The sequence below is a fragment of the Ursus maritimus genome, unplaced genomic scaffold, assembly GCF_017311325.1.
Source record: "Ursus maritimus isolate PB19 unplaced genomic scaffold, ASM1731132v1 scaffold_9, whole genome shotgun sequence".
NCBI lineage: Eukaryota > Metazoa > Chordata > Mammalia > Carnivora > Ursidae > Ursus > Ursus maritimus.
The window spans coordinates 55,918,125-55,942,192 of record NW_024427107.1 but is presented as its reverse complement, the minus strand read 5'-3'; the positions used below and the strand labels follow the sequence as shown (position 1 = coordinate 55,942,192).

At 33.2% G+C, this 24,068-nt stretch overlaps 1 protein-coding gene across 3 annotated transcripts in view; it reads left to right on the top strand.

Moving 5' to 3' along the window:
* Window positions 1-24,068, top strand: part of CSMD3 (CUB and Sushi multiple domains 3) — a 1,145,609-nt gene that overhangs the window by 159,438 nt on the left and 962,103 nt on the right. For all 3 annotated transcript variants that reach the window (XM_040625739.1, XM_040625738.1, XM_008689272.2), the window contains exon 3: window positions 11,882-11,994. In XM_040625739.1, coding sequence (XP_040481673.1) covers window positions 11,882-11,994 — 113 coding nt within the window. The remainder of the gene's footprint in view (window positions 1-11,881; window positions 11,995-24,068) is intronic.

Sequence of the window (24,068 nt, the reverse complement as noted above, 5' to 3'; positions counted from 1 at the left end):
TAACAAAAAAGAAAATATTTAATAATAAGAATAATGAATTTAAGGTTGAGGAATGAAGGTCGTGGAGAACACTCACTAGCTTTCAGGAAATCAGACATTTGCAGAAACTGTAGGAAAACCCCAGTGATGAGCTCAATTGTTTGTAACATCAAAACAATTGATTTAAAGAAGAATTCTGGTAAGGTGATGGGAAAATCTTACCTCTAACACCTGCTAAAGCCCATACACCTATCCGCCAAGACATTATAATAACTTACACTTTTAATTCACTTTACAAATCTTATGGAAGTGGCAAAATCTAATAGAGAACAATGCTGGGAAGAGATGTATTCTGGCAAGCATAATTCCAAGATTTACAGGTACTTCGATACAATGGAAAGAATATAAAAGAGTGGAAATGAATGCTAGTCAACTACCTTTCTAGCTATATCTTTACTATGTTCATAGTTATATCCATATCGACCCCAATCCCTATCCATATCCATATGTATATCAGTATCTATACTGATTTCCATATCTAGACCTATACCTAGGTACATGTTCCTAACATTGTGAATTTGCCTTTTTCACACAAGATGCCTTTTTCAAGAATTTTATATTTGAGAGAAGTTTCAGCTCATTTACTCCCAACAAATGATATAATTATTCAAATATTGCCACAGCCATCTTTTCCTTTGATATTACAATTAGTGACATCTTGACATAACCATGAATTATTGTGCTGTGCTTCATGTACCCCAATATCAATAGGATATGCATGATTTATTCTCACAGAACAGTCATTACTTTAATATCTACTTGTTCCTGTGGCTTCCCCATTCATTTTGAAATTAAATAGATTAACAGTTCACTTCAGCAAAGAATTCCCTGTATATCACCTGGACCATTTTTAAGAACTGTATAACCAAAGTAAAATTGTAAGATAATTCATATCAAATTTCTCACTGTGAGTAATGAGAAATCATCATGATAATGCTGGTTTTATAATACAATTTATTGTAGCGATAGCATGACACAGAATGCAAATGAAAGGGCAGTGGATTTGAGTCATAGTGCTAATGTAATTAACACTTAGTGGCTATTTTTTAGATTCCAGAAAATATTCCAGGCCATTCCACATGAATTCTCTTATTTAACCATCACAAATTCCTGGAATTTGGAGTAATGTTACCACTTTTGTTTTAAAATAAAGCTTGCTCTCTCTTTCTTTGTTTTTTTCCACTCCTCATGTCTGTTTCCACCCAATCTCATTATAAGCAGTAATCTCCTAATAGCCTTTTAACCTAAAAATATGGTTTTTACATTTATGTTTTTAACTAGAGAAAGTTTAAAATATTGCAATTGACTGATAGGGACATTAAAACTTATTTACGTAATGAGACAAGTATCACTCTTACCCATCAACCTTGACGCTTTCAGGGTTTCCATTACATTAAGCTGTAAAATGGCACATTAATTGCCATTATTTTTTTTAAATTCTTAAATAAACAGCCTCTTACTTAAAAAACATATACATTGGCATTATAAGTGACTTTCTTGTAATTTCAACTTCAATCAATTTTGCATTAATTACCAAATAATTATTTTAGTATTTTTCATATTAGTCATTGATATAAAGTTGTAAGTTCATTATTTAATTCTCCCTAAACCTAGTTACTCATTACAGTGTTAAACATCATTAATGTCCTGAATCTTTGTAAGAGGAATGCTTAAAGACCTCTTCCATCTACAAAGGGTCATAAGAAGTAACAGGATCACTCATTTGAAGTTCATGATTTTTAAAACATGCAACAGTCTCTGATAAATGTTTTGCCTAGTAAATAATATAATGGTAAAATATAATTGAGGTCTACGTGTGATTAGGGGGAAGAGAGAATAGAGTCTATAAATTGGAAACTATTAATTGCAAGATAAAAACAACCAACACATATACCATCCTATCACATGAGAGTATCTATTGAAAAAACGGCCATTAGCTAACTAGCCCTGGTCCACGACAAATATTCGCCAGGTAACAGTGAAATGTGAAAAACAAAGAAAATGTTATGAATTTTTCATGAAGCTAGGTTTCTTAAGAGGACATGATTGTCTTTTAATCTGAGTTTAAATGCATTTATGTGCTACATTTGTGGCGAGAGAAAATGTTGATTATTGTGATTGCATAAAACAAAGTCATTATTTAAAATTAATACATTTCAATCCTCAGCCAATTTTCCTCAATTTTTAACTTTTATTAAAAAAGGATGTCTGAAGGAAATTTACGTGGCACGATTCAAGGGTTTTCCCCTGATAATATTTTTGACTAATAATACTTGGCTTTCCCACTAGGGAAATTTCTTTGCTAACTACTAGTGATATTTGCTATAAATGCACCAGCAAGTACAGATGGTGGTTCTACATTACCTTCCTGGTGTTTAATTCAATGACTTTAAAACGGTAACACAGTTTTTACCAGTTTCAACTACATAAAGCCATCATGTGAGTAAAATTATGTTCTTATCTATTCTAAATATCTCTTAAGAAATTTATATAAATTTCTGCATTGTAGAAAAGCAAATATTAAATAATTAATTAATTTAATTTAATAAAATTTAATAAATTATTTAATTTAATTAAATAATTAAATATGCATCCTGCCCTCATGGAAAAAATCACTTTCCTTCTGGGAAAAATCATCATGGGAAAAGAAATAGATTGGAGTTGGAAGTTATGGGTTTAAACAAATGTTGGAGAGGTGTGGAGAAAGGGGATCCCTCTTACACTGTTGGTGGGAATGCAAGTTGGTACAGCCACTTTGGAAAACAGTGTGGAGGTCCCTTAAAAAGTTAAAAATTGAGCTACCCTATGATCCAGCCATTGCACTACTGAGTATTTACCCCAAAGATACAGACGTAGTGAAGAGAAGGGCCATATGCACCCCAATGTTCATAGCAGCATTGTCCACAATAGCTAAATTGTGGAAGGAGCCGAGATGCCCTTCAACAGATGACTAGATTAAGAAGATGTGGTCCATATATACAATGGAATATTACTCAGCCATTAGAAGGAACGATTACACAACATTTGCAGCAACATGGACGGGACTGGAGGAGATTATGCTAAGTGAAATAAGTCAAGCACAGAAAGACAATTATCATATGGTTTCACTCATTTATGGAACATAAGAAATAGGAAGATCGGTAGGAGAAGGAAGGGAAGAATGAAGGCGGGGTAAACAGAAGGGGGAATGAACCATGAGAGACTGTGGACTCTGGGAAACAAACTGAGGGCTTCAGAACGGAGTGGGGTGGGGGATTGCGATAGGCCAGTGATGGGTATTAAGGGGCACATATTGCATGGTGCACTGGGTGTTATACGCAAATAATGAATCATGGAACACTACATCAGAAACTAAGGATATACTGTATGGTGAGTAACATAACATAATAAAAAGTTATTATAAAAAAAAAGAAGTCATGGGTTTATATTTTGTTCCATTGCCTACCAGCAGTATGAATTTAAACTATTTACTGATATTTCTAAACTGTGATTTCTTCAGTTATAAGTCAGAAAAAATAGAGTTACACTCTAGTATTCTTTTCAAAGGAACATAAAATGTCATTTGCTATGCAATTTTACCATATATCAATATGAGGAAATATAATGGATAATTATTAATTTAACAATCAATATATGCAAAACACCAAAATTCACAGGTACCCAAATCAATACAAATGATTCCATAGGAAAAGATCATGCTTATCCATAAAATATTATGCTTTTAGATTACCTAAAAAACATGTTAAGTTCAAGTGCAATGTATATATAGATATTGTTATTGATAATTCATATTAAAATAAAAATCATACTAGTTTTACCTGAAAGATAAGTTTTAAAACTATATAGAGTTATATCCTGAAAGATAACTTCAAATAGAAGTGCATAAGGTATATGATCTTCCTTTAACTTTTGAGGTTAGTATTATGGTGAAAAATAAATCTTTCTAAACAGGAGTATCTACATAGAGTATTTGAATTTTCTTAACAATTGAAGTCCATTTACATTCTTATGATTTTTGAGGACACTGTTACAACAACACAGTTTTTGGTTTGAAAAAGAAAGTGTTCTGATGGCATTCATGTTCTCCTACTACCCACCCTAATTCATTAAATTAATAGTTATTGAGGGCCCTCTTACATGATATGTACTGCATGAAAGCACTGATGATAAACTAATGAGTTCCAAGGACTTCACAAAGGTTAGTGTCCAAAGAGAAGAGACATGGTTAATAATCACACATAAATATTAAATTATAAATGAAGTCTTGTAAAGAAAAGTGAAGATATGCCTTAGAAACGTTGAAGGTTTAGTTATAGACCACTGCAATAAAGTGAATACTGCAATAAAACAAGTCTTTTTTTTTTTTTTTTTTGGTTTCCTGGTGCATATAAAAGCTGTGTTTACAGGGTGCCTGGGTGGCTCAGTTGGTGAAGGGTCTGCCTTTGGCTCAGGTCATGATCCCAGAGTCCTGGGATCGAGCCCCACATTGGGATCCCTGCTCAGCAGACAGCCTGTTTCTCTCTCTCGCTCTGCTGTTCCCCTTGCTTGTGTGCTCTCTCTCTCTCTGTCAAGTAAATTAATAAAATATTTTTTTAAAAGCTGTGTTTACACTGTAGTCTATTGAGTGTGCAATAGCATTATGTAAAAAAAAATGGACGTACCTAACTTAAAATATACTTTTTTGCTAAAAAATGCTAACCAATCTCTGAGCTTTCAGTGAGTCATAATCTTTTTGCTGGTGGAGGGTCTTGCCTCCATGTTGATGGCTGCTGACTGATCAGGGTGGTGGTTGCTGAAGTTTGGGCTGGCTGTGGCAATTTCTTAAGAAAACAATGAAATTTGCCACATCAATTGACTCCTCCTTTCATAGAGTTTCATTCTGATAGGATTTCGCCCATGGCAGAATGTCTTTCAAAACTGAAGTCAATCCTCTCATATTCTGCCACTGCTTTATCAACTAATTGTGGAATATTCTAAACAAAGGATTTAGAATATTTGTTCTTTGTTGTCATTTCAACAATCTTCATAGTATCTTTAGCAGGAGTAAACTCCACCTCAAGAAACCATTTCTTTGCTCATCCATAAGAAGCCATCCCTCATCCCCTAAAGTTTTATCATGAGATTACAGCAAGTCAATTAATAGTAACAGGGTCCAATAGCAACATCAAAGATCAATGATCACAGGTCACCATGACAAATATAATAATAATGAAGAAGTTAGAAATAGTGCAAGAATTACCAAATGTGACACAAAGATACTAAGTGAGCAAATGCAGTTGGAAAAACAGTGCCAACAGAGTTGCTCAACGCAGGATTGCCACAAACCTCCAATTTGTGAAAAACATAATATTTACAAAGTTAAAAAAAAGTGAAGCTCAGTAAAACAAGGTACTTACAACTAACAGGATTCATAACTGAACGTGTTTATTTTCAGATCAGTCAAGCAAAGTATTATAGGAGGGAGGAAAAAAAGTTACTGAAAATCCACATAATGATACAACTATCATGGAAATAAGTCTAAAACATACATCCTTCCTTATTTATCGAAATAAAAAAGAAAAAGAAAACTAAATCTCACATTATACAACATGTCACAACATGCTCATTATTTACAGATAACTATAGAAAACCAGTTTTCAATAAGAGGAAAACATACTCTGCATTGTCCTTCACTATCATCTTGGGTAATTTAAATGGTACAGTGTCCTAAATATTGTCTAAAAATACTGATCAGTTAATATACATGAATGGGTGGGTGTCAAATGAGATTGCACGTAAAATAATTGTGTGTTTATTTGTACATTAGTTCAAATACTTAATATTTTGATTTAATCAATGGGTCAAAGACCATGACAGGATAAACAAAGTGTTCAATAGAAAATGGGACACTGTAAGCCACAGCTTTAGACCTGGCTCTACTATGAACTTGATCAAATTATTTAATTTCTCCCATTCACTTGCATCTTCTAAAATGTGAGGGTGAAATTGCATATTTCACCTGTACAGAGAAATTTTTCTTTTAAAGTTATAGTCAAATAAATTTTGCACTAATAGGCTTTGAATCTACTCATGTTGCAGATCAACATGGGTCTCAGCAATTTAGAGTGGTCACTAGGTTCTATCAGAGTTCTGTTTTCATTTATATCTAAGTTAATACTTTAAACACTTTTAAAAAAATCTATATTCCAAATCCAAAAGACAGCTATGAGTTGGTTTCCTATTGTTGGGGCAACAAATTACTTAGTAGTTTAAGCAACATAAATGTGTTATTTTGCAGTCTGGGAAACTGAATTCCAAAATGGGTTTAACTGGGCTGAAATCAAGGTGTCAACAGGTCTAGCAATCCGGAGGCTCTAGAAGAGAATCTGTTCCTTGCCTTTTCCAGGTTGTGGAGGCTGCTTGCCATTCTTTGGCTTATGTCCCTCTTCCATCTTCACAGCCAGCAATCACATCACTCTAACCTCTGCTCTGTTATTCCATATCCTACTCTCTCTGACCCTCCTGTTTCCCTCTTTTTAAAATTAATTAATTAGTTAACTAGTTAAAGTTAATTACTTAGTTGACTAATTAACTAATTAACTAATTTTATATTTCCCCTTTTTAAAATATAAGTTCAATTAGCCAACATATAGTATATCATTAGTGCTGTTTCACTCTTATAAAGACCCTTGTGGTTACGCTGGACCCTTCCAGATAATCTAAGGTAAGTCCCAGTCTTAAATTCTTAACTTAATCACATCTGTAACATTCTTTTTGTCATATAAGGTGACATATTTTAAAATTCCAGGGACTAGAGCCCAGGTATTTTTGGAGGGCCATCACTCAAAACATAACATTAGATGTACAACTGTAACAGTCATAACATCATAGCAGGTTATGATGTAAGTAGTTTTTCAGAATTCTTGTGTGCTGCAAAACCATTCATCCTTTTGTTTCCTTCCTGATAATGTCCCTCGGGGTTTGTTTGTTTGTTTGTTTGTTTGTTTTGTTGAAAAAATAGTATGAGCATTTAAAGTGAGAAATATTTTATTTATACATCTTCATATCAAGAAGTAAAGTTTTAAAACATCTAGAAAGTTAATTAATAACTAATTAGTTACTCAATGACCCTGCAATTCCACCAGTAGATATATTCCCAGTAGAAATATGTATGTATGCTTACAAAACATGTAAATAAAAGTTTATGGCAGTATTATTTATAAAAGACCCAACTGGAAAAAGAAAAATCCCCTAGCCGTAAAACGGCTAAATAAATTGAGGAATGAAATGAAATCCTATGTAGTAATGAAAGTTAATCTCCATACTACGTCTACAATAGTACAAACATAATGCTGAGTCAAAGAAGCCAGAGTGAAATAATTTTATTATATGTAATTTCATTTATATAAAGGTTTAAAACATGCAAAATTAGTTTAGCTAGAACTCAGGTGAGTGGTTATCTTCGGGGAGGAGTGAGATAGTAATGAATGGGAGGAAACATAAGCAAACATTCAGTATTTCTTGCAGTGTTTTATTTCTTGATCTGAAATATTTAATTTGTGAAAATTCAGCAGTATGTACACTTTTGATCTGTTGTAATCCTCTGTATGTAAGTTCATTGAACATATTTGTAAACAAAAAGACCAATATTATATAATTAAATTATAAAAGTATAATCTTTTATGCATATAAAAGTATAGCCTAGTATATTCTGGTCATAAGTGACATATTTTAAAAAATAAGGACACCAAAGTTAAAAGATGTTCTAGACTAATTCTAATGAAGTAAGTTTTAGATTTACTACTGCCAGATAAGATAAAGTTTCAGACCAAATCATTATTAGACATAGATTAGGGGCACCTGGGTGGCTCAGTCAGTTAAGCATCTGACTCCTGATTTCAGCACAAGTCATGATCTCAGAGTTGTAAGATCAAGCCCACATCAGGCTCTGTGCTGGGCATGAAACCTGCTTAAGATTATCTCTCTCCATCTCTCTCTGGCCCCATCCCCCAAAGAAACTAAAAAGAGTAGCATTTCATAAAGAATAAAATGTTCAATTTGCCAGGAAATACAATAATTTAAACTGTGTACATCTAATAATGTGGCCCCCAAGTATATTTTAAAATAGACTAACTACAAGGAAAATTTTTAAAAATCTACAATCCTCTTGTGAGATTTTAGCATATCTCTTTCAGTAACTAATAGATCTGATTTTAAAAATATAGTCAGCACAGAGAACACTCTAACATGATTAACAAATTTGTGTAAAAAATATATTGAACGCCGCTCCTAGCCAATGATAAATACCCGTTATAGGAACCAGAATGATCCCAGAATAATGGTTCTCTAAGAACTTGTGAATACATCGCATGGCAAAAATAACTTGGCAAATGGAATTGAGACAGATGTTATAATAGAAGTTATCTGAATTATCAATTTGAACACAATTTAATTACATGAGCATGCAAAAGTTGAGAACTCTCTCCATCTGGAGGCAGAAGAGGCAGCAGCAGAAGGATGAGGTACAAGGAAAGACCCAAGAGAATTACGGAATGAGAACATGGACTTTCCTTGCTGATTCTGAAGATGGAGGAAGGGGGTTGCAAACTGAGAAATGGAAGCAATCTCTAAAACCTGACGACAACCCCAAGTCAACCGCCAGCAAGGAAACAAGACCTTAGTCCTACAACTGCATGGAATTTAATTTTGGCAACAGCCCTATAAATTTGGAAGTGAAAGCAAATTCTGCTCCAGAGGCTCCAGAAGCAATGCAGCCCAGCTAACACCTTGATTTCAGCTTCATGAAGCTCAAAGCAGAGAATCAGCTGAGCCATACTCTACCAAGACCTATGTAACTATGAGATAATTAATAATGGGTGTGTACAAGTGAACTTTTGCAAGAATGTTGATGAAAACACAAATTATAAACAACCCAAATGTCCATCAACAGTATAATGTATAAATTTAGTGTGGGATATTTATTGCAATAGATTCCTATACAGCAGTGGTTCTCAAAATGTGATCCATGGATATCCTTGAAGGTCCTGAGACACTTTTAGGGGGTCAAGATCAAAACTGTTTCCATAATAGTACTGAGACAATATTCATACTGCTTTCATTGTGTTGACATTTGCCCTCATGGTACAAAAGTAATGATGAGTAAAACTGCTGGTACATGAAAACATCAATTAGTGACCTCAAACTGTACAAAGTCATTAGTCATTGCCACATGCATTGCATTAGCATTGCCACATGCTTTCAGTGTGAAAAAAAAATCCATTGTACATGAGAATATTCCTGTTGAAGTTATAGTTATTAAATGTCTACCCTGTAATGTCCCTCTTTTAAATGACTTGTGTAACAAAATGAAAAGTATGCAAAAAAACAAAACAAAACAAAACCCACAAACCTTATGCCTACCAAAATATGATGGTTGTTTCAAGGAAAAACAGTTGCATAATTAAGTTGTCAGCTGAACTGGCCACTTTTTCATGGAACATTTTTTTTACTTGAGTGACTAACATAAACTATAGTTAGTCAAACATGGGTATTTGTTATGTATTTTTTCCAATATATGCTTGCACGCACACACACACACACACACACACACACACACACACACACTGAAACTGAATTGTTACTTCAAGGGAAAACAACTGACAGGGTTTGTTGTCCATGATGAAATCTGAGTTTCCAAGTAAAAAATGAGAATTTTGGAAAATTTCACTCCATTACTGTAAGTGTTAGAGCTTCCCCAAGTTTAAAGATTTTTCTAATGAGATCAGTAGCAATAAAAATAAATGTGATTTTTTGATACATTATAATATAATTTATCAACATTTGGGAGATCTAACTCAGTGAACCAATATATTTCAAATTACTAATACATGTTAAAAAATGCATGGGTAAAAAGGACCCATTATAAAAACAAGGTGAAGCAATGGATTTTAATGCCACAGGGTATAAAAATTAATTGATATGGTTTGAATTCAACATCATGTAGTATCAAAGACGAGTATCCATTTATCTGCAAAAGTTATTAGAATTCTCTTCCCTTTTCCAACTACATATGTGAGGCCAGAGTTCTTCATACCCATCAACCAAAACAGCATATTGTAAAATATTGAATAAAGAAGTAGATATGAGAATCCAACTGATTTCTGCCAGTAGGCCAGATATTAAATAGATTTCCAAAAACAGAATACAATACATTCTTGTCATTTTTGTTTTGGAAAAGAGAATTATTTTGAATTAAAATATGATTTATGTCAACATGCAGTGTGCTTATCCTGGTTATTTTTAAAGTAATAAATGCACATGTAAAAAATTGTTCTCAGTTTTAATTTAAATAAGGTAAATATCGATAAATCAAGCCCACAAAATCTTTTTGGGGTTCTTAATAATTTTTAGAGTATAAACACATTGGAGACAAGTGACAATTACTGCTATCTATCAATGAAGTATATGGTAATTTCAACGTAGATTAATCCTACACATACAATGTTGGACAAAAACAGCAAGTTTTTAAAAAAATAGTATAATTCCACTGCATAAAATTACTAACTCTTATTCTTATATTAATAATAAAAATGAGAAAATAAATAACATAAAAGGCAATTTGTAGAAAAAATAAAAATTAGTATTTTCACTAGTTTTAGAAAAATTATATCCTGTGTATGTTTTTTTAAATTTTGAATTTCTCTTTCCTAGTTTAGGCAAAGTACCAATTGTAAATCAATTGTATAATCAAGCTTGTAATTATATGCAATAAGTTATTTGCAAAATACTTAATAAATTATGGTAAAAAATATCAGACAAATATTTGTTTTATAAATATATGCAGTATAGGGGTGCCTGGGTGGCTCAGTCAGTTAAGCATCTGCCCTCAGCTCAGGTCATGATCCTGGCTGGGGTCCTGGGATTGGAGCTCACATCTGACTCCCTGCTCAGCAGGGAGTCTGTTTCTCCTCTGCCCCTCCCCCCACTCGTGCTCTTTCTCCCTCTCTCTCTGTTTCTCTCTCTCAAATAAATAAAATCTTTTTAAAAATGCAATATAACCAAAAAGTTATCTGCAACTATTAAATTTAATATAACTTTTTTATTTTTATTTTTTTAAAAGATTTTATTTATTTATTTGACAGAGAGAGACAGCCAGCGAGAGAGGGAACACAAGCAGGGGGAGTGGGAGAGGAAGAAGCAGGCTTCCCAGTGGAGCAAGGAGCCCGATGTGGGGCTTGATCCAGGACTCCAGGATAACGCCCTGAGCCAAAGGCAGATGCTTAACGACTGAGCCACCCAGATGCCCCTAATATAACTTTTTTAAAGTTTAGAAACTGATAAAACAAAATCTCATCATTTGTAGACTTTTCAGTTTCAAGATTTCATAGATCACAACTCTTTCTTTAACATTAAATTTTAATAAATACTTCCCACTGTATAAATATATTCTAAATATCAGGAAAATTATTTATTTGACAAAATATCTTCTGAATATTCAGTTGTTAAAATCAGGAGCAAAAGATACCTAAGAACACATACTCTCACAACTCATTTCCCAAAGTCTAAATTAATCAATATTTTCATAGAGATGATATATGTAATATATATGATAAATAGTTATGCACATTCATATGTATGTAAATAAAATTATATATTTATATATACCTACATCAATTGTTTTTGATGAGTGATTTTCAATCAATATGTCATAAATTTGTTTATAAACCCTCACACATACACATACACACACACACACATACTTATACAAAGCTTGTGGATTTGATAAAATGACTTTTAATGCTCTTTCAACTCTATTAGGTAAAATGTCTATAGCACTAACAATTAATTCCATTTATGTTTTTAGGTTAACAGGATTCCATCTGCCACCGCCAGTGACAAGTACTAAATCTGTGTTCTCACTACGTTTGACCAGTGATTTTGCAGTTAGCGCTCATGGTTTTAAGGTATATTATGAAGGTAAGTGATGACAATATAAAAGGACCACCACCCAGTTTTATAGAGTCAAACCAAAATTCTCTAGGATGGAAATGGAAGAAGAATCACCAGGAAGGAAGATACAGTTCATCCTATTACCTCAAACCTTGTCCTGAGAGTCACCTTCTTAATAATCATTAATATATAATAAAATGCGAAAATTAGTAGGTTTTACTGTTTTATTGCTGTGTTCCTAAACAGAGGAAAATCTTTCCTTTAAATCTTCTTGGAGATGAGACCATGAAACCATTATGTGGTTAGACATTAACAAAAGCACACAAAATGAAAGTAACAGGAAATTAGGTCTGATTCAAGATTCAGGCATCAGACTCCACCCTATTTTCCTCTATGTTTTGCCTGTCTGCTAGAAAATAACCTGGTAATCTGTCTTCTCCACAAGCTAGTCAAGAGAAAAGACCTATTAATTGACAAGCATTTACATCTTCCGTTCTAAACCAGCCTTTCCAGTCCCACAGATCCATAGTCCCTAAAACCACAGAAAGGAAAACTAAGAAGCTCTTGAAACTAAAGGTTTTATCTGGAAGGTGGAACAAACCATTTGGCATCAAAACCTGACCTGAACTAATTGGAGGCCACTAATAATCTTTATTTATCCTGCATAGTGTGGATACTCATGTTTCATTATGCAAATATTGTTTGATAATTTGGTGTACCAATGGCTCTGCTGATGGTGTTACAAATGTACAGAATCTGCATGTGTTCCTTTTTTATTTATAAATTCTGATGGTAAAAATACTCTGTTCCTGAAGGTTTCAGATGGAGGTCATGGACTTGTAATTTCTTCTTCATGTGATCTGACAAAAAAGTTGTACCTCCTTTAGGGAAGAGCCCGTCCCTACCTATAGGAATAGCATATCAGATTTCAACTCACCTTCCCAGGGCCATATTACCAGAATGTACAATACCAGATCTAAAGTCATCATAACAGATACACAGATACAAATATAGATACAGTAGCAGGGGTGGTTACTTTCTAAAGCACATAATAATTCATAATATGATATGTTTAAAGAGCACACTGGAAAGCATATATAAAGTAGAATTGCTTTAGTATAAAGGTTAACAGTTTGCATGTGGGGAAAGTTATAAATCAAACATTTCATCTGAGTGCTATCTTTCTCACTAGAAAAAATATCCTTTAACAAACAATTGAGTAAAAATGTTTTCTCTTTTTTATATATCCTAAATAATGACACATCATAGCAATTTTTAACACTATTTTCTACCCAATACATTTCTGAACTATCTTTTGTCTAGCAGGGGAGGCTGCATTCTACGACTTATTTTCCTCCATTGTGCTAGTAAAAATCATTATTTTTCTAAGGTGCTTTCACAATAGTTGAGTATTTTTATCTTGGCAACTTAATTCATAGTTCAAAACACTAAAAGCACAAAGGTTTAATTTTAAGTGTAATTTTGGCAATATTGAAGGGGTTGGTAATACAATAATTTTCTATTAAAGGCTCCTTAATAGAAAACCGGCACTCTATCCGTCAAAGTATAAATATATTTTAGGTTAGTTTATTCTTTTGGTAAGTACTAAGTACACTGAAAATGTAGTAACTTGGAAGATGAGTTAAGATGTTGCCATGTTTTCTGGTTTGACTGTCAAGTTTTATGAAATATACTCAAAAATATTTTCAAAGCTCTCCATTCTTTCTACATATACAACATTCTATTTCTGTCTTTTCTGCTTCCATAAAAAGGGATTCGCAGATCTTCATGACATTTAAATGTATGTTTGGGAAGTACTAACTTAAAATATAAGGTAATAGGTGTCCACATAGTATTGAGGGATTGGTATTCATGCTACAGAACATCTTCAAGAATTGATTTGTAATGGTACCTTCTACCATGTGTTAGTTTTCTGTTGCTATTATAACAAATGAACATAAATTTAGCATGTTAAAAAAATGTATTAACTCACAGTTCTGGAACTGAGAAGTCCTCGTGGTCTCCGCTAGTTTCTCTGTTCAGGGTTTCTAAAGGCTGAAACAAAAATATCAGCTGGTTGGGCTCTTATCAGAAGGTTCTGGGAGGATACTAGTGCCCATAGCTCCTGAAGGCCTCTCTCTTCCTTGTACTTGGGCCGTATGCCTGAGAGCCAGCAAGTGGGGCACTGCATCCTTCTCATACTCGAAATTTCTCTGACTTCCCTTTCTGAAGCATCCCTCCACTACCTTCTTCCGCCACACATCTCTGACTTTGAGTAGAGAAATTTCTTGGTTTTAAAGGCCTGTGTGATTAAACTGGACCCAACTGGATAAACAAGTCTAATCTCCCTGTGTAAAATTCCTTAACTTAATTACATTTGCAAGGTTCTTTTTGCCATGTCCCATGACATATTCACTGATTCCAGAGATACTTGGTCGGGGGGCTGGGGAGAGTAAGGGATGAGTTTCATTTGTCCTACCATACCATGGGATACTACATGACATTTTACAGAGGAAATAGCTGCAGGTCTGTATTTATTTAACCATGGCCAATGATACTGTCAAGGTCAGCTGGTGTATAGTATTCCCCTCTTAAGCACAGGGGATATGTTACAAGCCCTTCAGTGAATGCCTGAAATCATGGATACTACCAAACTCTCTATATACTATATCTTCTCTTATACATACATACCTATGATAAAGTTTTGTTTATAAATTAGGCATAGTGGGACATCCGGGTAGCACAGTTGGTTAAGTGTCCGACTCTTGATTTCGGCTCAGGTAATAACAATCCCGGGTGGTGAGACCGATCCTGACTTCCGCTGGGCTCTGTGCTCATGGGGAGTCGGCTTGAGGAGTTTCTTTCTCCCTCTCCCTCTGCCCCTTCCCCCTCTCTCATGCTCTCTCTAAAAAAAAGTAAATAAATCTCTTTTTTTTAAGACTTTATTTTTATTTATTTGACAGAGAGCGAGCGAGCACAAGCAGGGGAGCAGCAGGCAGAGGGAGAGGGAGAAGCAGGTTCCCCGCTGAGCAGGGATCCTGATGTGGGGCTTCATCCCAGGACCCTGGGAACACGACCTGAGCCGAAGGCAGACGCTTAGCGACCGAGCCACCCAGGCGCCCGTAAATAAATCTTTTTAAAAAATTAGGCATAGTAAGATATCAACAACAATAATAAAATGAATAATTATAATAATATATTGTAATGAAAGTTCTGTGCACATGGTCTCTCTCTCAAAATATTCTGGACTCACCCTTCTTGTGACCATATGAGATGATAAAATGCCTACGTGATGAGATGAGGCGAGGTGAATGACGTAGGCACTCTGATGTAGAGTTAGGCTACGATTGACCTTCTGATGATTCGTCAGAAGGAGGGTCACTGAAGCGGAGGAACACGAAACTGCAGATAAGGCGGGACTACCGTATTGTGAAGTCCAGAAACAGTTTGGAATTTCAAAGCTCCTTCTCCACATCCCTACGTTTTGGATCCAAGTTATCATTCCATAATTACCCCAAATTACAACTCTGGACCTTACTCCTGCTACAATAAAATTAATCTGCTAATCTGGACATTTTCTCTAAATTTATACCTTCAGGCTTTGGTTTGTTTTTTTTTTTAGATGATCCTAATATCTGAATCTCATTAATTTTCATTACATTTTCCTCTATATAATCATTTCCTAGTTACCTTCTGTTTGAAGTATAGTTGACACACACTGTTACATTAGTTTTAGGTGTACAACATAGTGATCCAAAAAGTCTATAGATTATGCTGTGCTCATCACAAGTGTAGCTACCATCTGTCACCATAAACTCTATTTCAATACCACTGACTATACCCCCTTTGCTGTGCCTTTCATCTTAATCTTTTAAAGTGTCCTAAAACCTTGTCCTTGTGTGTTAGAATTTATGAGATCTCTATTTATAAAGTATACTACATTGAATAGTCATATAACCATTTTTCAAAATTCTATCAAGATAAACATGATAAGATCTGTGTTCTATGGGGTACATAGTGAGAAATGTTCTCGGGTCTTTTCTAAATCTGCCAAACAGCATTCAAAATATATTCCAGTTTCTGCTAAAAGTTATTTTGTATAACAGAATTCTTTTACATTTTACTTCAAAGATGTATGATCATTTTTTATGGGTAAAAGAGCATATACTTATATACCATGGAATCTACTACCATTTTGGAATCATTTATTGTGGAAACAAAGTAATATAATGAAAGCATATAGTGGATTATGTACATAATAAATGTTATTATATGTATTATAGTAAGCGGTTACTCTAATGTCTGCAAGAATCTCAATGAATAATTTCAGCAAGTACCAGTGAACTAATTCAATGATCAGAAACAGACTCATAGAGTATAGTCTTAAAAACTCACTTCAAACACAAGGTTGTTATTATGCCTTAATGATTATTGATGTGTATGACTAAGTAATTAAGAAATCATAGGGTTACAAGTTTCACCTTTAGAAAATACACTGTTAAATCATTTTCATATTTTAATTCAGAAACAAATTTGGCTACTAACACTACTATCACTAGGTAACATTCACTGAGTGTTCTCTTTGTGCCAATCACAGTGCTAAAGATTTTACGTGGATTTTCCCACCCTAGAAAATTATATAAAAAAATGTAATAAGCAAGAATTTAACAAAAAATTACATTAACATAAAAATATGTATAAATTCCCTACAAATGTAAACCGTATACATTTTGGAGACCTGTTTTATATCTAACTATAAACTATAATTCCATTTACAGTTAAATGGATAGGATCACATAGAATTTAGTACAAAAGTATATTATAAAAATAAAAATTACTGATAGTGTTGTATATTAAAACAATATGAAACATAAAAGTTGAATTGCATTCTTACATATATTATGGGTGACCTATATATTCTTTGTCCTTTTTAAATACTTGACATACAAATGGGTATTTATACTACTTACTATTCTATTTAGCTATCTGTCACACATGTTTATTAAAAGTTTATCCTTGAGAACATCAAATAACTTTAGTGATTTTTAATTTTAGGGGTTATTTTCAATTCCTAAGCTTTAAAAATTTAAACTGCAGTATCATGAAATTTAATGAAGAACTTACAATCTAGGATCAAGTTAATTATGCTTCTGGCAAGACAGTTGAATTGTAGCAAGAGAATTTTATGTAATAAAATTAAATATATTAAACAGTTTGCTAGCAATAAAGGTAAGTTAGGTTCATAAAAGAAGTTAATGGATCATTACCTTAAATACTTTTAAAGATAAATGAAAGATATTTTATTTAAAAAAACAGATGTCATACATGTAAAGACAATTTTTCCTCTTGCTCAAATTCAAATCTCTTGCCTTTCAGGTTTCATAGAGTCAGCCTACGTAAGAATAGAAACATCTTAATCTTAAAGTGACCTCCTAGCTAAATCGCGATTATCTTTCCCCCTTTTTAAACAGTTGGAAGTGTTCAAAATCCCAATCCAGACAATGACACAAATAAGCCTTTTACTTAAATATCATCTTCAAAAGGGAGTTAAAAGATACAGTGTTACAATAAATCTGTAGATGGGTATAAACAAGTTTATTAATTTTTGAGTTGTTTTACATATGTTACCCAGGAAAGTACAGATCACATTCACCATACTCCCAACAGAGCTTCAACAGTACTCTCAGTTCACAAATGCTTTCGGACATTTAAACATTTCTCATTTCTGCACAGTGTAGCATAGACAAACTCCACAGTTAGAGAGCTTTTCAGCTTTGCTTCTCTCCAGTTACCTAAATTCACGAAATAAATTTCTACATACACTATATTATTTAAACTATGCTACCATATATCTCTGTCTCTTCTTCCCTGAACACCCTGTACACACATCTTTGGCCCACCCATTTCTTATTCTTCCAGACTTTGTGCAGGCCTTAATCATTTACAGAAACTCATTTATAGAATGCAGGATTGAGCCCAAAATGCTCAGTGATCTTTTTCTATGTGCTTAGATATGTACACACCTTGTCACAATATTGTATCTTACCGTTTCAAATGTTTTTGCTCACATAGGCTATGAGTAGCTTAAGGGTATAGTATCTATTTTACTTGTTTTGCAAACATGCCTCCTGGAACATGGAAAACACTTAATACATGCTTGTTAAAATCAACTGATATACAGATATCTAATAATTTCATCAGTAAAGAGGAAAGATTTAATATATCTCTCACCTGCCGAGAATCAAAATGCCAGTCAATGTCTTAAAAGGTAGGTGTAGGCTATGTTTAACCACTTAGCACTTGTGATATTCATTGATATTTACCTTAGATAAATAAGGTTTGGTGAAATTTGGGTCTTTTTATTTGAGAAAAGCCATTATTATATGTATTATTATACATAAAATTATTTTCCTTTTATGCATATGTTCTTTGCTTTAAAATCTTTACTTACCTGAAGTAAATGGTTTATAAAGCATTTTTAAAAATACAAAATTGCTCATATAGCATAACAAGAAAATCAAGATGAAAATGAAAAATTGTTAAAACCAGTGATATATGACCTATTTAATCTTTGTGATTCATGTGGAAAAGATAGGATAATGTTGAAGATTGTATTTTATTCCACAGAAATAGAATTATTAAACTTAGTATGTAATCTCATTTCACATTGAATTTCCTTCTTTTATATATGTTGCTAAAAGTGTTTCTATCAATTGCTATAATTTATCATTTTGATATGTGTGTTAGAATGAAGTTTGAGACAGTGATAATTTAAGATTCCAGTTATAAGTCAAAGATTTTTTTGTTTCATACATTCAAAGACCATACATTGTGATAATTTGTTATAATGTAATAGCTTACAAGAAAGTATACTATAAGCTTGGTTAAGAAATTACTTTGTGAATTTATCTTGATTCCCCCTTACTGAAATTCGGTAAGTTAGAAAAATATAATTTAATGTTTATTATTTGACTGTACGAATGATGGTGTACCACAGAAAATTAAATCTGAAATGAGTTTTTCCTTATAAAAACAGTTATGCTCTTTAACAGTTATCATTTAATATCATAAAAAATAAACATACATAAAATAAAATGCAGATATTTTAACAGCAATAGTAAATAGCATCAATCATTTTGATTCAATGAATATGCATACTGTTAAAATAAAATTATATTTCCTTATAGAGAAGTAATTGGCATAAAATCCCATTTTTAGTACTTATTACACAACTCTCAGTTTTAAGATGGATTTTTGGTCATTTTTCCCATACCACATAAGACAACATAGTTTACAAAATGCATTCAATATTCCAATAAAATTATAATTTTTCTCTCTATACAATATGCTATCTTGTCTAGAACATTCTTAAAATTTTGTATAGCTTTTAATCATATTTTTAAAAAGTCAACTTCTAACGTTAATGAATGTGGGAAGCTGTTATCAAAACCTTAATTAATGGAATTCCCTGGTGAGAAAGGAAGACTCAAAAAGACACAAAAAGTTTTTTATTTGGTCATTGGGGAAGCAAAGTCATAACAGGAAGTATATGTGAAAAAGATAACAAAAAAACCCAAAGGAACACAGGAATCTAATCTGAAGCAATATTAATTAATAATATTCTTTAAACAACGTGTTGTTTCCTCATATAATGAAATGTGAATTGACTTCAAGGCATGGGTTGCGGGGCTTTTAGTATTATTCAGGTAATTAAATGTTCATTAGCTATTGTTCTTTTTATCTAATTATTACATTAACGATAATATTTCCAATTTGTAGCTAAAATAATTGCATATTCTAAATAGTTTTCCTAATATTCATTTGCATTTACCATAATTTGGTTGTCTGTCATGTTTGAAGGCACTTACTAGTACTTTTGGTTCTTTCACCCTGCTTCCAATTGAACACTATATTTCTTATCTTACAAGCAGATCTTTGACAGTGTGCTCTTTTGTTCTTAATTGTCAAGCACTAGTCATCACTGGCTATGCTTCATGCAGTATTTCATTGTGCATTTCCATGTAGCTGTGTCATTGCATTCGTTTCTTGTAGGGATATTTAAAGGCATTTTGTCCACAAAATGATCATTCTCATCTATATTGGTTTTATATTTATATTGTGTAATAAATGTTGCCACCATTTAGCAGACCAGTATATCACAAATTATAATCTCAGAGTTCTGTAAGTCAGAAGTCTGACTCGGTTTTTAGCTCAGATATCATAAGGTTACAGTCAAGGTATTGGCTAGCAAACACTTCGGTGGTTACACCGAAGACCAGGTTCCTATTCTAAGCTTACTATTCGCTGGTAGAATTTATTTCCTTACAGTGGTTGGATTGAGATCCACATTTTCTTGCCAGGTATTGACCAGGGACTTTTCTCAGTTTGTATAGGCTGCCTGTATTTCCTTACCATTCCTCCCGCAAAAGGCAGTTCACAACCTGGCTTTCTTCCAACTTACCTGGAACACATCTGTCTGACTTTACCTTCCTCTCCAGTTGATTAGTAAAGAGTCCTATATAACATAATCACAGGAGTGACTGTCCCACCACCACTGCCATATAATGTAATCTAATGAAGAGGGCAACTTTCTCATCATATCCATAGGTTTCACCTGCATTCATGATGAGAAAAAAGGTGGATCTTGGAGCCTATCTTAAAATTCTGCCTAGTATATCATGGTGAGTGACTCATTTAAGTGATAGCTAAACATAAGATAGCAAATACAAGGAGAGAAAAAACCAGAAAGTTTGAAGATGCATTTTATAATTAATCAACCTAATTGGATCCATTTTTTTCCTAAAAAGAGATAAAGTTAATGTATTCTTCACATTTTTTCTCCTTATATTGGTAAATTGATTTCTTTTAAGTTAGTAAATAGTACATCTTTATATTCTGTTGTATAGGTCGGATACAATTTAAATATATTCTTATGGAGGCGCCTGGGTGGCACAGCAGTAAGCGTCTGCCTTCAGCTCAGGGCGTGATCCCGGCGTTATGGGATCGAGCCCCACATCAGGCTCCTCCGCTATGAGCCTGCTTCTTCCTCTCCCACTCCCCCTGCTTGCGTTCCCTGTCTCGCTGACTGTCTCTATCTCTGTCAAATGAATAAATAAAATCTTAAAATAAATAAATAAATAAATAAATAAATAAATAAATAAATTCTTATGATGTGTTTCAGATTTTTATTTTTCAGAGGATCACATTTTAATATGAATGTATTTTTTAAAACGAATGTATTTTTTAACATAACATGTCTTTCTTCTTAGTGAGAAATGTAGGGTAATAGATAAACTTTTAAAGTGCTAAACATGGTGTTACAAGACCTCATATGTAATGCTGATTTTATCACTCAAATGCTGTGAGGCTCAATTATTCATAATGTAAAATGATTAATATAATACTGATCCTACAAGATGTTTTGAAGATCCAGGGAGTTAATGATGCAACGTTCAGAAGCAGTGTGTAATATGTAAACATTCAATGAATGTTAGCTATATCAATACTATGCATTTAATATATAATATGCAATATTATATAGTGACATAATATTAATATATTAAATAGTGAATCCATAATATTAATATATAGTCAACATTAAAGATTGTTATATAACTGTATAGCCATTTATATTATAATGTTTGGTCATGACATATAAACTCTTCGAATTTCCATCTTCTTAAAAGGAATACTGTATCGAGGTATTTGTTTTGTCTTTCTTAGAAAGTTGTTCAAATAAGAAAATGGAAGTGACAATTTATCCAAAGTTATCTGGGTTCAAAAAGTTATGCAGTAGCACCCTAATCTAAGTTTCCCTAGAATCAAAGTGCTAATGGGACAGTAATCCATTTTCAATTTGAACCAAAGGGAGGGATGACATTTTTTACGCATGCACACACATGCACAGTGCTCTTCTAGTGACAAAGGTCAAAACCCTGAGAGAGGCGACGAGAAGTAATCCACTCACACGTTGCAGCTCTGAGCTAACAGGTCAGACAGAATGGGAGCGTGATGAGGCAGTCATTCCCATTGACTTGAAGGGAGAACACAACGGAAGAATGACAAGTCTTGTACAAAAACTAGTTAAATAATACTCATTTTATCAATACAATCCTTTAAGCAAGTGCTTAACAAAATTTCGAAAGAACTTTATGGATAATTATAAGGACCCTGGAACAATGAAACACATCTTTGTACAGATACGGTGGCAGGAAAATGATGCCTAGAGCCGAAGGCAGCGATATGTGCCAAACTGTAACACAGTGTTGTTTTGGTCTTTTCAATAAATATAATTATCTTCTTTGAGTGACAATGGAGTAACAGAAACTACCGACCCATGTGTAAAAACTTTATAGTTCTATATCTACATATTGTCAAGAACTGTGAAGATTCTGAGATTTTGCCCGACTTGAAAGTCAACAAATTAGCCTGACACAGTTTCAGAGATGCTGGCAGAAGACACAAAACCACTGAGTCAGGGACAAGGACTTTATTACATAGAGCAATACAAATACCCAGAGTATCAGCAATTGTTCAGGACCCCAAGCCTTGATTCTATAGGACGGTAAAAGGAGGGCCAGATGACGCTCACATATACAGTGGGTTGAGCTACGGGAGATGAACTCTGCACTTAGGAAACCAGGATCTTTTACAGTAGATAGTAAGTAAATAGGCCCTTTGCTCTGGAGGGAGATAATATTTTCATAACGCTGCCGAACAATCAGTAAACTTGCTTACAAGATATGGAAAACTTGAGAGGCGTAGGGAAAATTGTTTCCCAGGACATGTGTATACTGTTCTACCATTGCAGTATCTGGATTCCATAAATCTTAGATAAATTTCAAACACCTTTTCAAATGTCAAATAAAAGATACTTTTAAAAATCATTTTATAGGGTACCTGGGTTGCTCAGTTGGTTAAGCGTCTGCCTTTGGCTCAGGTCATAATCCCAGGATCCTGGGATCGAGCCCCACTTCAGGCTCTGTGCTCAGCGAGGAGTCTGCTTCTCCCTTTGCTTCTGCCCCTTCCCCTGCTTGTGCTCTCTCTCTCAAATAAATAAATAAAATCTTTTTAAAAAATGAATCATTTTATAAAGATCCTTCAAAAGGGTAGATTCTATCTAATAACTTCAAATTTGTATTTCTCATATTTAGTATTATTTTAAAAAGCATTTAATAACAGTTTAATTAATATTCTTTTGGATAATTCTGTGAATATCATCTGAACGTGAGTGCTATTTCTTTCCTTCTTTCCCATCTTTTATTTTTAGCAGTGTTTGTTGAACTGTCTTTCCATAGTGTAAGATTTACCTATTCCATCATAATTCCATTAGGGTTTTTCTATCTACATCTATTTGTATAATCAGTCTCTCATTTGTCTTTTTGTACTTCTGTTTGCTTGTTTTATATCAGAGTAGTAGGAGTTTATAGGATGAATTGAGTTGATTTCCTAACACAGGTACCACAACATAAATTTCAGATGACTGTGAGTAATTAAATTTTTTAAATGAAAATGTAAAGTCCATGAAGAATTACAGCAGAATATTGTCAGCTCATGGGTCAGGAAAGCTTTCTAACCACAAAAGCCAAAAGGCAAATATGTCACTAAGGAAAAGATTGATAGATTACACTAAATAAAATGTGAAAGCTGCTGAATATAATAATAAATTTTTAAAGTCATCCTTATATTAAAAGGCAAACAAAAGCGGGGATTTAAAATCCACAACTTATGGAACAAATATATCTATATGTATTTTATATACTATATATATTTTTATGTACAGTATATATATATTTTATATATAGTATATATATTTTATATACAGTATATATATAAAATACTATTGTCTCTGACATAAAATTTATAAAAGTTATGAATTAAAAATTTGCTAAAAAGCTAAAAATGTTGAGAGCATGTAAATAAAAGACTAATTTAACATAAATTTATCATTAACACTAATACCATGCTTAGAAATATTTTTGGCTTGTGGGTAGAAAAAAATAGCAAAAGGATTTTCTTGAGGTTAGTAGCCATGAAGAAAAAATACAAAATAAAGTCAAGGCAATTAAAAATGATATGCGTTCAGATGAGAAATTTATCAA